A 15,839-nucleotide genomic window follows, 5' to 3' on the forward strand; every position below is an offset into this window, starting at 1 on the left:
ATTATACTCACATACTATACCTTCTTGAAACATACTGATATTAACAATATTTTGAATTGCAAAAACCTTTATTCTTGAACCATTTAGAATTACAGTCTACCTTTACTTTAAAAAAAAAAAAAAAAGTACCTGGAATGCTTACTTGGAAGAACATGGTTTCTGGAAATGAGGATAATGACTAACTTTTAAGGACTTGAAGGAATATGAAAAAAAAAAATCTTTTGTACTGGTTTTTGAGGTCTTTATAATTGTGTGAAAATGCAAAATATTCCTGTAAGATAGTACACTTTTTAAAAAGGAGACGAAAAGGATGTATTCATTCCCTCAAAGCAATGAACTTGGAAGGTTGTATTCTTATTTGATCATGCTGCCTTTGTGCAAATCGGGTTTATATTTTTTGAGAATTTAAAAGCCTATGTAATATTGATTGTGTCTGATGTCAGATTTGTAGGTGTCTAAGGATGAATTCAGATTTGAGATCATTTAAATATCACTGGGAGCTGACTTGATTAAATGGATGACAAGTTCTAAATGATAGGTTGTGGTTAGAAATGGTTCAGTTATTTGGTTCACTGTTAGATACTTCCTGTATCATATGATCACCTGCAATATAGTAGTTGTGTCTGTGAAATGGTTATGCTGTTTCTGACATGATTCAGACACTGATTTTAAAGGCATTCTAAAAGAGTGTGTTAGTGGTGTTCTGAGCATTTGCAGTTATGGAATAAGAATGTGACCATCTCGGGCTTGCTTTGAAGGGATGACTGGATTTATTTGGTGGTAAAGTTCTGTCTCTGACCTTTGAGTGCATCTTGTAAAGGAGTAACCTAGTCAGACTCCCTCATGATGACTGAGGAAACAATATTCAGGAGCTCTAGTGTTGGGAATATTAGAGTGTGACACATTCTAGAATTCATCTGGCCTAACTTCCTCATAGAATACCTTCCTGCAAACTTTCCTGAGAGATACTGTTTAGTTGCTCATGGCATTCTTCTTTTGAGTGGGTTTTTGCTTTTGCTTTTTTTTTTTTAATAGCTAAAATGTTTTCCTTATAACTTTCTCTCCTTTAGTTTTAGTTTTGCCCTTTAGACAGCATATGTGTATTCTACTCCCTCTTCAACATAGCAGTCCTTCAGACAATTGAAGATGACCATCATGTCTCCCCTAATTTTCTCTTCTCCAGGTAGAACATTCCCATTTCTTTCATCCATTTCTTAAATTAGATGGTTTAGAGTTCCCATCACTCCTAGTGGTCCTCCTATGAAAGCATATTAACTTTCCAGAGTACTTCTTAAAAGGGGCCACCTAGAACAGATAACAGTGCTCCATATATGAACTGAGAACAGTAGATAATCACGTTCTATAGTTAGAACAGCACCTGTATAGTGCCTAGATTAATTTTCTACCAGCTAATCCTACTGCTGGCATATTTTCCTTGGGTTGACTGAAATCAGATTTTTTTTCCATAGGAAGTGCTATTTAGACAGATGACCCTTCCTCTCTAATTGTGTATTTAACATTTTAGTTGACTCTTGAGTATAAATGCAGATACACATCTATCTATTAGATGTCATATTTTTAATCCATTTGTTCTAGATCAGTCATTTCAAACATTTCTGTCATTTGTTTCATTATGTATCTCCCAGTATTGTGTTATTTGCAAATTTGGTAGATATGCCTTATCTTTCAAGTTATTCATAAAAATAATATTGAATACTCAGAGGTTGGAGAGAGAAAAGTAAAGTGAGCAAGCCCTGTGTTACTCCACTAGGAAACTGCCAATGAGAGGTTCAGAATTCTTGGGGAAGTATTTTTTTTTTTTCAGTCAGTCAGTTAAAAATGTATTATTGAAGCCTGGCATGGTGGGACTGACAAGTATTCTCAACACTGAGGAGGCTGAGGCAAGAGGATCATAAGTTCAAGGCCAGCATGGGCTACATAGTGAGTGTGAGGTCTCCCTTAGCTACATAGCAAGACCCCTATCCTATATAAATTGTGTGTGTGTGTGTATCATATGTGTCTTTTAGTCTTATCAGAGATTTCAGGAAGGGTTTTATAAAATCACTGTTTAATTTTTACCACATTTCTCAGAACTACCAATGTCATTTTATCTAAAAAGGAAGTGACATCTATTAGATGTCTTATTCCTGGTGAGCCCACCTTATCCCCCTGTAATTGCTGATTACAAACCACCTATTTTATTATCTATTCTAGAATCTCTTGATTGCCCATGCTAGCAGACTGATTCATTTTCTGCATCGTTGGTAGCAATTTTTTCCTAGGCTGGTTTAATCAGCTTCCAGATGACATAGGTTAGATATGCCTTAAATGGATGCGCTTGCTCTTGGTAAACTGCTCTATACAGTGATCCTCAAAGAGAAATGAGTACATTTTGTCATATCTATTTATAAACTGGAAGTGATTTAATAGTAGAGTCAGCACACATCACTGACATCTGGTAATCAAGAATAAAAGCAATGGAAAGATGAGTAGAGAAACCAGTGTACTTCTCACAGAACTCCTTCCTTATCCCTGTTGGTACTTCAGTTATTTATTTGATAAGAGTACAGTGGAATTTGAGGGCTTCTAATTGAAGACTGTTGTATTTATAAGAGGATATGAGTAAGCAAGTTATGTGGATGGAGGCCACAAACTCAGTTCCTAGAGTGTCTAGATGAATGATGTAAATGAATGAGGTGGCCACATGTAAAAACTAAGGAGAGGTGGGGACTGTGACAGGCCCTGTCTAAAAGAGGCAGCCACCATTAGCCAAGCCCTTGTTCTGCAGGCCTGGTATTGCCAGGCTTTCTGATTCTACATAAGACAAGAAGTCAAGATTTGTATGTGAAACTTCCTAATATTTGATCAATGCCAATTTGAAAACTTTAAAAGTAATCAGAACAAAACATGTTTACAAGCCACCAGTTTGCAACCTGAGTCTTGAGATGGAGTCATGAAAATGAAGGCAAAAAAAAGACACCCAAGGAATGAAAATGTCTCTGTTGCACTCCACCCCACAGTTTACTCCTCTCCCAAGAAAAGGCATTTGGAGGATGGGTGAGAATGGAACCTCCTTTCCCTAACCTCTCAGCTTTGGCAGCCTTTAGTGGTTGGTCAATTGGTCTGGTATGCTAGACATATCTTAGTGTTGTATATCAGAAAAGGAGATTAATTAGTTATTAAAAGTCGTTTGAGGAATTTTTCACCAAAGTTCATTCAGTAAGAGAGTTTGCGCTTGGCAAACTTAAGGTGTTTTATCCCCCCCTTTTACCAGGAAAAAACTAAATCTTGTTTATTTGTTTGTTGGTTTGTTTTAGCTTATTTACTGATGCTTTTTGGTTTTCGGTGATGGTTGTAACTAGGTTTTGAATTCAGGGCCTCACACTTGCTAGGTAGCGCTCTACCACTTGTCCACTCTACCAGCCCAGCACTACATATTTTAAGTAGAAAGTACTAATAAAAATGTTTTTCTTTCCAACTTAATTAAATGTATATTGACTTCAACATGGAAGAGTTACATCTTAATGTAATTTTGTTCTTTGGTAATTATAGTCCCAATCTAAAAATGTGAGTAGGTTTATGTTTTTCTTTAGAATAATTTGTGAATAACGAGAATTATTTGAATTTAAATACATTTAGAGAGATGATTAACATGTGGTCAGATGATTTTAGTCTTTGGGAATGCTTTCATTTCCAATGGTGTAACTCATGCTACTGGGGACAAATGCTTTTTGAATCTATTTTAATTTTTAAAAACTGTTTAAATATGAAAGTGATAAACTGGTTGTATAGTAATGAGCTTGACTGTTGGTTTGAACTACCCAGGACTTTTTTATTGTGTTTTTTATTCTGACTCGAGGACACGCCTACTTTGCATGAGAATGTTACTATATTATGCGTGCTATGAATTTAATTTGTCCTTTCCTTTAGATGTTCATTTCCATTTGTCTGTTTGTGCTACTTAGTCTTTTTTTAAATCCTCTCAGTTTCTTTCACAGCTAGGTTTCTTTCATAATCTTCCCATTTCTCCTAACCTATAATTTAATCAAAATTGTTTTAGTTAACAATTTATTACTTTGATGTGAGTTCTTTTGGTACATTTTGGCTTTAGGATTTTTAAATTTTGTTTTATTATTTGCATTTGCCATATAAGTTACTTGTGTCATTTCAGTGGCAGCATTTTACTTTGGCAACTAAGTACATAGTTCACAATGCGTCTTTACAGAGACCTGAAGATTCAGGTCCCGTTGTATCTTTTACACTATTTTTAATGCAGTTTTACTGCTATATGAGACACTAATTTCAAGCCACTCATTAATGGCTTGCTTCATTTGCCCATATTGCTTTAATAATCACCCAGTTTCCTCCTTTGTGTAGTTTTAATTCACGTTACTTCATATAGGAGCCATTTTAAAAGAAAAGTGTCGTATCTAGATGAAGTGCTTTTTCATAGGATTGCCTTATGCAGAGCATGGGGTCTTAGAATCTTCATGTAAGTTGCTGGGAACCTAAGAGTTCTTAGAACACTATGTTATAATAAAATAACATATCCACAGAAGCCCTGTTTTAGTTTCTTCTGAAACTTTTACCTCCCCTTGTATGAAGGTCCTTGTAAGACTTCTTCAAACTTGTATACATAGTCCCACTTAAAACTGTACGAGAATTTTATCATGGGTTCTCAGAAATAACCTGCTGCTGTTTACAATTTAAAATTGATGCCATTTGGTTAGTATGTTACAGGACATGACAAGGCGGAGATTGCCTGAGTTGATCTTCCTAGTTAACATGTAGATAGTGGAGCATTTCCTATGCATGATCATCTGTACACAGGATTCTTCTCCTGCTTGATGAAGCATTATGTGTCCTTTTCCAAAGTATGTTGCTATTTAGGCATGCTCAGTTAACAGCTTGCTTGTGATTTGTGTTAACAGTTCATCTTTACTGGGCACTATTTACTGATTTCTTAATCTATTTTGAGAGATTTCTTATTAAAATATCCCATGCCTTCTAGTTCAATTAGGAGAATTGTCATTAAAATGTATTGGCAAGGGTGGGGATTAGTTCAGTTGTAGAGTGCTTACCTTACATGCATGAGATCCTGGGTTTGATCTCTAGCAACACACACACACACACACACACACACACACACACACACAAAAGTCACAGGAAGCACATTACTATTAGACATAAACAGAAAATGCCAGGTAGAAACATTTGGAAGAAAGCCAAGTGCTGGTTTGTAATCCTAGCTATTCAGTATGCTGAGATCGGGAGGATTGAGGTTTGAGACCAGCCTGGGCAAAGACTCCATCTCAACCAACTGTCATCCCAGCTAGTTTGGAGGTATGATAAGGAGGATCACAGTTCTTGGCCACCCCGGGCAATAAAGTTCATAAAACCCCATTTCTGTAGAGAAATCTGGATGTGGTGACGTGTGCTTGTCATCCCAACTACTGTGGGAAGTATAACTAGGAGGGAAGAAGTCCAGGCCAGCGTGGGCAAAAAAGCAAGATCCTATCTTAAAAATAACCGGAGCAAAGTAGTCTGGAGGCAAGTAGTAGAGTGTGAGCTTGAAGTTGCAAATTCAAACCCCACTACCACCCAAAAAATGAAAAGAATTAAAAGAAACATTTGCAGGAATAATACCAGAGGTCCAGAAATAAAAAGTAACATTTTTAGAAACAGAAAACTTGATACAGTTTTCAACTTGATATATTATTACAAACAAGAAAAAGCTATGTAAGACAACTGAATACAACTAAGTATACAAGCACTACTGTTATACAGGCTGTTTCAAAGTATTATTTTAAAAGTTCATACTGGAAGCCGTGTGCCTGATGGCTTGCATCTGTAATCCTAGCTACTCGGAAGGCTGAGATTGGGAGGATTTCGGTTCAAGACCAGCCCAGGCAAACAGTTCTCAAGATCCCCATCCCCAAAATAATCAGAGAAATACACGAACTGGAGGTGTGACTCAGTTGGTAGAATACCTGCTTTGCAAGTATGAAGCCCAGAGTTTAAACTTCAGTCCCACCAAAAAAAAAAAAAAAAAAAAAAAAAATTTAGACCTGAGATACATGGAAAATTACCAAATGAGAGAACCACTCATATTAGTGGATGTGGAAAGGATACATGGCAAGATGAAAGGCATGAAAATAAAAAATTCAAATTCATTGGTGAGAAGATAGTTGGAACGCTGATAAGAGTAACTCTGGGTGGAGCTACTCTGAGTTAAGTGTCTTGGCTTTGCTGCTTTTGAGTATATTCTATTTTCCTCTTATCCTAGTCTAAGGTAAGGTTAGTTGATACCTGAACCTTTGTAAATTCTTACTCTTCCCCAAATACTAAGTTTTTGCAGTCTTTAGCTCTTTACAATATAATTTTCATACTCTAGATATAAAATCCTGTAACTGAGTATATAAAACAATTTCATCTGGAGTTTTAGAAATACTCCATTTGGAAATAGCTAGAATGGATTGAATTTCTTTGGACCCTTTAGGATATTTGATATTTTATGTTTTAAAATATTATAAACAATAGCATTCCTTTATAATTGTTTAAATACATTTGGCCACTAAGGCTCTTAGTTCATGTTTTTATATTCACTATAAGTTGCTGAGTTAATCAAAAGCATTTTATGTGCCTTTGTTTTTACCCCTGCAGTACTGGGGATTGAACCCGGGGCCATATATATGCTAGACAAGTGCTCTACCACTCAACTACATCCCCAGCTTTTTAAAATTTTTCTTTTAAGATGAGGTCTCACTAAGTTGAGCTCAATCCTCCTGCCTCAGCCTCCCAAGTATGTGGAATTATAGACATGCTCCACCATACCTGACTTATATGCCTTCTTTAAGGTGTTCAACACAAAGGCACACAGGAATTTTGGTCACCTTGTATGTAACATGTGTGACTTTGCAAACAATTCCTTTAAGTTTTTTTGTTTTTTTGGGACAGGGTCTTGTTTTACAACCCAAGCTGGTCTGTAACTCTCTGTGTAAACCAAGCTGCCCTGAACTCTTTCCTCCTGGCTCAGTCTCCCAAGTGCTGGGATTATAGATTATGTGCCACCACACCCAGTTTTTCATTTAACTCTTTTCTTTAGGGTAATTTTACTTGTTACTTACTTTAAAATTTTTATAAGCATAAATTAATTGTATAAAGAGGCTTTATTGTGATATTTATAACATGCATATAATGTACTTTGATCAAATTCACTCCGCCTGTTAACTACCCTCCCCACTCCTTTTTGACAGGTTTTTTGTTTTGTTTTCGTTTTGGTTTTGTGTGTGGGTGTGGGGGGGGGGCACTGGGGCTTGAACTCAGGATCTACACCTTGAGCCACTCCACTAGCCTTTTTTTGTGAAGGGTTTTATTCAAGATAGGGTCTCCCGGAACTCTTTGCCCAGGCTGGTTTTGAACCACAATCCTCCTAATCTATGCCTCCTGAATAGCTAGAATAATAGGCATGAGCCACCAGCACCAAGCTTTAACAGTTTTTAATGGGTTTCATGGTGCTCTTTTCTTTTCTTCTTTTTTTTTTTTCTTGTAAACACTGGGGTTTGAACTCAGGGCCTCTTGCTAGGCAGGCACTCTACCTCTTGAGCCATGCTTCTGGCCCTGTCATTGTGCTGTTCTCATACATTTATATAATAATATATAATGTACTTCTATAATATTCAGCCCCACACCTTTCACCCTCTCCTTTCCCCCTCTTCCCACCCACTGATTCTCCCCTCCAAACACTCCCCCTTTTACAATCGTCATACTACCTTTTTTAGGTCTAGATTTCACTTAACTCTTTATTGCTTGGATTTTGAGTCATTTGCTCCTCTGCATTAAGAGGCACTCTTAGTGATAATTAAGTCCAGACACATTGGTTGGCCTCACACTTATGCTGAAGAGAGCTTGACAGCAGATATACATGAGGGCCCTATGCACTTCTAAGCTCGAAACCAGCGTCCCAGACATACTGATTTTTTACGCAAGAGATAAAAAGCTTTGATAAGCTGCAAATGATTAATTAGGGTTATATTCCAGCATCTCGTCATTATTTCTTTTCTTCTAAAAAGATATACTGCTGATCTAAATGATTTTATCCCATGTAGAGTATTTGACAATTCTGATATATTGCTAGACAAAAAAAGGACCTTACTACATGTACCCATACACACATTGTTGACCTCTAATATTCATTTCTGGTAGTCTGTCTGAAGGAAAATATTCTAAATGGGGAGAAAAATCTTATGTAGAAAGTTATTCATTATTTTATTTACAATCACCAATAAATGGAGATGGCCAGCAATAGGAGAATGGAATACAATGGAGCCATTTTAAATGAAGTGTCCATAATCTATGGAGAGTCTCTTATAATAAGTTTCAACATATATATAAATTACACATATTGTGTTTGAAGCTATGTAAAAAATACTAGAAAAAGTATAAGGAAACACTCAAAATTTTCATTTGCCTCAGATGAATGGGACTCATGATTTTTTTTCTACTTTCCTTTATTTGCTATATATTTCCTAATGAGTGTCGATTAGTCCAAAAGAAAATAAACTTTAAAAAGAAAGGAAAGCTATGCAATATGGTGTTGTAACTTATTCTAAGATGGTATTTTAAGTGAGTCATTTGAAAGGATTATGTTCTTGAATGTAAAGAATTATTTGTGTCTTAGAGATGAAGTAGTATTCAGTTTTATAAAACTGTTATTCTGTCTCTGTTGGAGACCTGAAATCACAAACATAAGTCAGTTTTTGATACTTATGAAATGCATTTAAAAATCACACATTTTCTGTTTTGTTTTTTTATGTTATAATTTTATTTATTTTTTTATTTTATTATTCATATGTACATACAAGGCTTGGGTCATTTCTCCCCCCTGCCCCCACCCCCTCCCTTACCACCCAGTCCACCCCCTCCCTCTCCCCCCCCAATACCCAGCAGAAACTATTTTGCCCTTATTTCTAATTTTGTTGTAGAGAGAGTATAAGCAATAGTAGGAAGGAACAAGGGTTTTTGCTGGTTGAGATAAGGATAGCTATACAGGGCATTGACTCACATTGATTTCCTGTGTGTGGGTATTACCTTCTAGGTTAATTCTTTTTGATCTAACCTTTTCTCTAGTACCTGGTCCCCTTTTCCTATTGGCCTCAGTTGCTTTTAAGGTATCTGCTTTAGTTTCTCTGCATTAAGGGCAACAAATGCTAGCTAATTTTTTGGTGTGTTACCTATCTTCACCCCTCCCTTGTGTGCTCTCGCTTTTATCATGTGCTCAAAGTCCAATCCCCTTGTTGTGTTTGCCCTTGATCTAGTGTCCACATATGAGGGAGAACATACGATTTTTGGTCTTTTTGGCCAGGCTAACCTCACTCAGAATGATGTTCTCCAGTTCCATCCATTTACCAGTGAATGGCTGCATAAAATTCCATTGTGTATAGATACCACATTTTCTTAATCCATTCGTCAGTGCTGGGGCATCTTGGCTGTTTCCATAACTTGGCTATTGTGAATAGTGCCGCAATAAACATGGGTGTGCAGGTGCCTCTGGAGTAACCTGTGTCACAGTCTTTTGGGTATATCCCCAAGAGTGGTATTGCTGGATCAAATGGTAGATCAATGTCTAGCTTTTTAAGTAGCCTCCACATCTTTTTCCAGAGTGGTTGTACTAGTCTACATTCCCACCAACAGTGTAAGAGGGTTCCGTTTTCCCCGCATCCTCGCCAACACCTGTTGTTGGTGGTGTTGCTAATGATGGCTATTCTAACAGGGGTGAGGTGGAATCTTAGTGTGGTTTTAATTGGCATTTCCTTTATTGCTAGAGATGGTGAGCATTTTTTCATGTGTTTTTTGGCCATTTGAATTTCTTCTTTTGAGAACGTTCTGTTTAGTTCACTTGCCCATTTCTTTATTGGCTCATTAGTTTTGGGAGAATTTAGTTTTTTAAGTTCCCTATATATTCTGGTTATCAGTCCTTTGTCAGATGTATAGCTGTCAAATATTTTCTCCCACTCTGTGGGTGTTCTCTTCAATTTAGAGACCATTTCTTTTGATGAACAGAAGCTTTTTAGCTTTATGAAGTCCCATTTATCTATGCTATCTCTTAGTTGCTGTGCTGCTGGGGTTTCATTGAGAAAGTTCTTAGCTATACCTACTAACTCCAGAGTATTTCCTACTCTTTCCTGTATCAACTTTAGAGTTTGTGGTCTGATATTAAGATCCTTGATCCATTTTGAGTTAATATTGGTGTAGGGTGATATACATGGATCTAGTTTCAGTTTTTTGCAGACTGCTAACCACTTTTCCCAGCAGTTTTTGTTGAAGAAGCTGCTATTTCTCCATCGTATATTTTTAGCTCCTTTGTCAAAGACAAGTTGGTTATAGTTGTTTGGCTTCATATCTGGGTCCTCTATTCTGTTCCACTGGTCTTCATGTCTGTTTTTGTGCCAGTACCATGCTGTTTTTATTGTTATTGCTTTGTAATATAGTTTGAAGTCAGGTATTGTGATACCTCCTGCATTGTTCTTTTGACTGAGTATTGCCTTGGCTATTCGTGGCCTCTTGAAAATCACACTATTTTCTATTTGGGTAGTGTCAGTTAGCTAAGCAATGACAAGGGTGCCATCCATGCTCTCTCTTTTATAAATAGAACCCCATAGTGGAACTTTTACATGCTCATGATAAAGACATAAAACAGTTCTCTAAGTATCTTTGCATGTCTAAAAGTATCTTAAACCACTTCCATAACTTCCTTGGAATATATTTTATGAGTTAATAGTTGCCTTAAGTTTTACCCTACTATATCTCGAGCATGTATCTATACTGTATAGTGTTTCTCACACACACACACACATGACTCTATTTTGTCCTTTGAAGTCTGTACTATAGTTTGGGAGAAATAATAATTGCCATCTTGAAATGCAGAAGAAAACTAAGCAATAAAGTCCATCAGAACATATTATTTCACAAATGGTAATACTTAAAACATAACAAAGGGAAAGCCAGCCATGGTGGCACACATCTATAATCGCAGTACTCACTAGACTGAGGCAGAAGAATTGAGAGTTTGAGGCCAACCTGGGCTACATTGCAAGACTCTGTCTCAAAAAAGCAAACAAAAAAATAAACCGGGTGCTGGTGGTTCATGCCTGCAATCCTAGCTACTCAGGTGGTAGAGATCAGGAGGATCATGGTTTGAAGCCAACCCAGACAAACAATTTGTGAGACTCTATCTTGAGAAAAAAAAAAGACAAAAAAGGGGCTCAAGGTGTAGGCCCTGAGTTCGATCCCCAGTACTGGGGGTGGGGGAACCCATAACGGGGAGCTATGTGAAACATCTATCTGTATTTCAAGAATTTTTGTATGATGTCATTTGGACTGATCTTAACAGCTAGTCCCTTTCTCCCTATCAGTTAAAGAGTAAATGTGAAAATTACAGATAAAAACAAAAGGCTCCATCAGTGAAGGTAATTATTGGAAGACCAAAGCTGAAGCAAAAGCTGTAATGTACTTTCAACCCCTGCAGTCTTTAAATTCTGACAGGCTTGGGCACATTCACAGTGGTATGGATGTAGATGCATTTCAAATTCTGTACATCTCTCTTGAAGATGTAAAGTTTGTTACTCTTATCATAGCTCCTGGGTGATGGATCCCTGAGTTTGGGTTTTGGAGTCAATTTTGCACAAATGTGTAGTTCTAAGGTTTTTGTTTTTGTTGTTTTGGCGGTACTAGGGTTTGAACTCGGGGCCTCGTGCTTATCAGGCACACGCTTTACTGTTTGAGCCACTTCACCAGCCTAGTTGTAAGTGTGGGTTTTTTTGTATGTGTGTGTGGCACTGGGATTTGAACTCAGGGCTTTGTGCTTGCTAGGCAGTGCTGTACCATTTGAGCCACTTTCCCAGCCATGTAGTTTTAATAGTTTGAAATTATAAGCATCTGTGAACTTAGTAATTGTTAACCTCATTTCAAGTGAATACTGTGGTTATCACATGTTCTCAAGTACTATTTATGGTATTAGCTTCAAGGATTCCTCCTGGTGTTTCAGATATACCAAGACCAGCCTCAGAGGGATGTATAAGGAATGAATATAGCAACTTTAGGTTTCCTTGACTGGTATATAAATGTTTAAAAGACTACATATAGCTGATATGTTTAAGTTTGGCAATTTGCTATAGAATACATTTATTTAAAATGCAGAAAGCATGAGATGTATTACATGGAGTGGCAACTCAATATATAAATATATATGTGTGTGTGTATGATGTTTAATTGAGAGATATTTAAGGCCTCTTTTTCGTGAGCTCTGCTGTAAACTGCAAACTGTGTGCATGTGTATGAAAGGTTAAGAGCCCGGGTAGCTGAGTGGGGTGCCATGCTGTTGGCAGACGACGAAAGCAGTATTGCTCACCAGGTGCACGCTGTCAGCTCTGTAGAAGATTCCATCTTCATGGAGTCATCTCATGGTCCACTTTTTCTTGAAGTCAGGTAACATTTCCTGTGACCAATGAGTGGTCTTGTTGGAGTTTTTCCAACTAGAAAAACTGAAGCCTAAATATTTTCTTCCCTAACTTAAAAACAAAACAAGAAACATTGCCTGTTGGAAGAACTAACTTGGAAGGTAGAATGAACCTGTGTTTGCTTTGTAAAAATAAAAAATACTATGTGAGAAGTGATTTTTTGATAGAAACTGGTAAGGATAAGAAACTGGAGTGCTGTGTGTTATTTGGTTGTGGAGCATTGACTTGCATTGTTGCTTGTTTCTAGGGATGTACAGACTGCATTTTGTGATAACTAATCCAGTCTTTCTGTGACTGTCACTGAGGCAAAGTAGTTTTGAACTCTTGGCTCTTAACTTTTTTCCTTACGGCAGTGTCTTGGTCTCACTTTTGCTTCAAGCCTATTTAACTTAGTGTAAAATAATCTAAACTAGACATTCTCACTAAGCTCTAAATTCTGGAAGGTTTTTTAACATCACCTCAATTGTGTCCACTTAATTAAGACTTCATTGACACTTGAATAAAATGTTCCAACCTTTGCTTTAAAACTTTATCTTCTTTATGGTAAGCTGTCATACTTGAGACTTTAAAGGGGATTTAGCTGTGTGATTAACTGAGCATGCTCACAAACTCAGTTTGGAGTACAGGCTGCCCTGTTTTTGTCATGTATAATATGTCTCTTTTATGCCATTACCTTTCAACCCATCATGTTACATTATGTCCTTTATTTGGTACCATTATCACTGCCTGTCTGACTAACATCAGGGTTTTAATTTGGGGTTTTTTTTTTTTTTCTTTAATTGGCAGTAACAAAGCAAACTGATAAATCCTCCCCTTTCCCTTTAGGATTTTTTTTATTTTTGGTAGTACTTGGGGGTTGAATTCAGGGCCTAGTGCTTGTGCCATGCTGCTAGTGCCCCCTTTGGGATATTTTTGGGGTAAAATTCTGTGGGGGTTAATTTTTCCATAGTTGATTTTAATCATTGCTCTTTAAAAAGTATTATCACTTGTCGCTTAACTGCTTACATACTTTTTATTTCTGGGAACAGAAGATTGCACTTTATTTATATTCCATTAATATGACCTTCAAAATTGTGAGAACCCAGGCTTAATTTTCATTTTGTTGACTGTGGTAGTATTAAAAAGTGGCAGATTGATTTATCTAACTTCATTTCTCACGTGAAGAAAATGTATAACATTTTAGATTTCGACTCCCAAGCAGTAGTTAAGTGCAAAGACATTTGTCTTTTCTAATGTCTGTATCATGTCACTTTCTTAAGATAATTCTTATCTAAGCAACATGTACATGGCTATATTGATAAAGGCTTTTGGTAAGCATTACTGTATGCAATGAGCTTGACAAGTATGCTAATACTTCTCCAAAGTGTGCTGTTACCTGACTGGTGTAAGATTTTCCTACTAATCGTGTTTCAAATATTAATTATATTTTCTGACTACAGGCATGTGACACAAGCTGACCTCAAGAGCTCTACGTTTTGGCTTCGAGCAAGTTTTGGTGCTACCGTTTTTGCAGTTTTGGGCTTTGCTATGTACAGAGCGTTGTTAAAACAGCGATGATTTAAAAAAAAAAAAAGTACTGGCCTACCAAAAACAAATACTTTTATGTACATTATGAATGCTTTAAATTCTGCTAGAAATACTGAGATATTTATACATGCAGAATTACTTTATTAATATTTGTAATTCATGCATAAGAGTATTTTAATGATAGTAATAAGTGCAGTATTGGTTTGCATCTGGAAAGAAAACAGCTTAATAGCCAAACTAAAATGGCTAAATTTCAGAGGCCAAAAGGGAACATCTGTAAATAATGTACATATTCAGGCAAGATATGGTCTCCCAAACTGAGAGCTAGAAATGATATTTCTAGACATTTCTACATGGTATTATTAGTGTTCACTTGGCTCACTCTAGGTTTAAGTAAGCCCAGAGATTATATTTACTCATGGATCACTTATTTATTTCACATTTATTCAGAATGATCCTTTGGGTTCTATAAGTCCATAAGGCACACTTTGCAATTTTCTCTGTTTTTAAGAACTTATGTGCGTCAGCATCAGCTTACCAGCACCACTTTGTTTCAGTCACTTACGGTAGGCCAACACGGAAACCATTGTGCGGTCTAGAAAACTGTGTAGCTGAGTGTGCCACTCTTCTTTAAGGAGGGAATAAGGTAAGGGCAACTAGCAGAGGTATTATCTACACAATTATGTTGCTTCCTTTGTCAGTATGTGGAATTTTATAGCCCCTTCAATCAAATAAGAAAAACAATTTGTATATTATCAATGTTTTTAGTTTAAATAAACAAGTCACCTTACTACTGCTGAATTTCCTCCCGAGTGTCAATCATTGTCTAATGGCTGTGTCTACTGTAGTATATGAAGTACTGGATGTGTCATGAAGTATTCTATATCTGGCTAGGATAACCTAGAGGCAGCACTTTTTCAAAAGGTAAAATAAATCTAATTAATATAAACTCTCATGATAAACCTATTTTTTCCATCATTGACCTTTTCAAGTATTTAAATAAATAACTGCTGTGTATTGTGATCTTGAGTTATTTTGTCTTACAAAGTAAATATTTCTGCCCATATAGGAGTCAAGTCCTCTGGTTTCTGTCTCTCTTAGTTTGGAAATTATTTTTTAATGCATTTATTCATATGTGCATACATTGTTTGGGCCTTTTCTCCCCCCTGTCCCCTGCCCCTTCCTTCTCCCGCCTACTTCCCCTCGCTTCCAGGCAGAACCTGTTCTACCCTCTTCTCCAATTTTGTTGAAATATACACATAAACAATAATAAGAAAGACATAGCATTTTTGCCAGTTGAGATAAGGATAGCTATACAGAGAGATTCCTAGCGTTGCTTCCATGCACAAGTGTATTACAACCCAAATTGATTCATCTCTATCTGACCTCTTTGGAAATTATTTTTATACAGAAAGATAATACTCATTAGGAAAGAAGTCAAGTATGACTTATGTGTGTAAGAGGAAATCTGTTCTTGGAACAGACCAATTGTTTTCCCGCCATGCACCTAACTAATACACACATATACCTAATTAATGTGGTTACTGCTTTGGATTCATGTTTATTTTCTCCTTTTAAATGATTTTTCCCCCATAAAGTTCTGAGGGTCATTTTCTCACAAGATCACACTTTTTTTTTTTTGCAGTACTGGGGTTTGAACTCAGGGCCTATAACTTGAGCCACTCCACCAGCCCTTTTTTTGTAATGGGTTTTTTCAACATAAGGTCTCAAGAACTGTTTGCTCGGGCTGTCTTCAAACTGTGATCCTCCTGGATGTCTGCCTGCTAAGTAGCT

The 15,839-nt window shown here is 36.8% G+C and overlaps 1 protein-coding gene across 7 annotated transcripts in view; it reads left to right on the plus strand.

The window, feature by feature from the left end:
- LOC109681789 (mitochondrial Rho GTPase 1) overlaps positions 1 to 14,846 on the plus strand; it is a 64,466-nt gene extending 49,620 nt beyond the window's left edge. For 5 of the 7 annotated variants that reach the window (XM_074046381.1, XM_074046385.1, XM_074046379.1 and 2 more), the window contains one exon: positions 13,958 to 14,846. In XM_074046381.1, the coding sequence (XP_073902482.1) occupies positions 13,958 to 14,075 (118 nt within the window). In that variant the 3' untranslated portion in view covers positions 14,076 to 14,846. Of the gene's footprint in view, positions 1 to 12,342; positions 12,487 to 13,957 lie in introns of all 7 variants that reach the window. The other 2 variants (XM_074046383.1, XM_074046384.1) reach the window with 1 other exon arrangement.
- Positions 14,847 to 15,839: the final 993 nt, after the last annotated feature.

Source organism: Castor canadensis, chromosome 11 (assembly GCF_047511655.1).
Source record: "Castor canadensis chromosome 11, mCasCan1.hap1v2, whole genome shotgun sequence".
Lineage (NCBI taxonomy): Eukaryota > Metazoa > Chordata > Mammalia > Rodentia > Castoridae > Castor > Castor canadensis.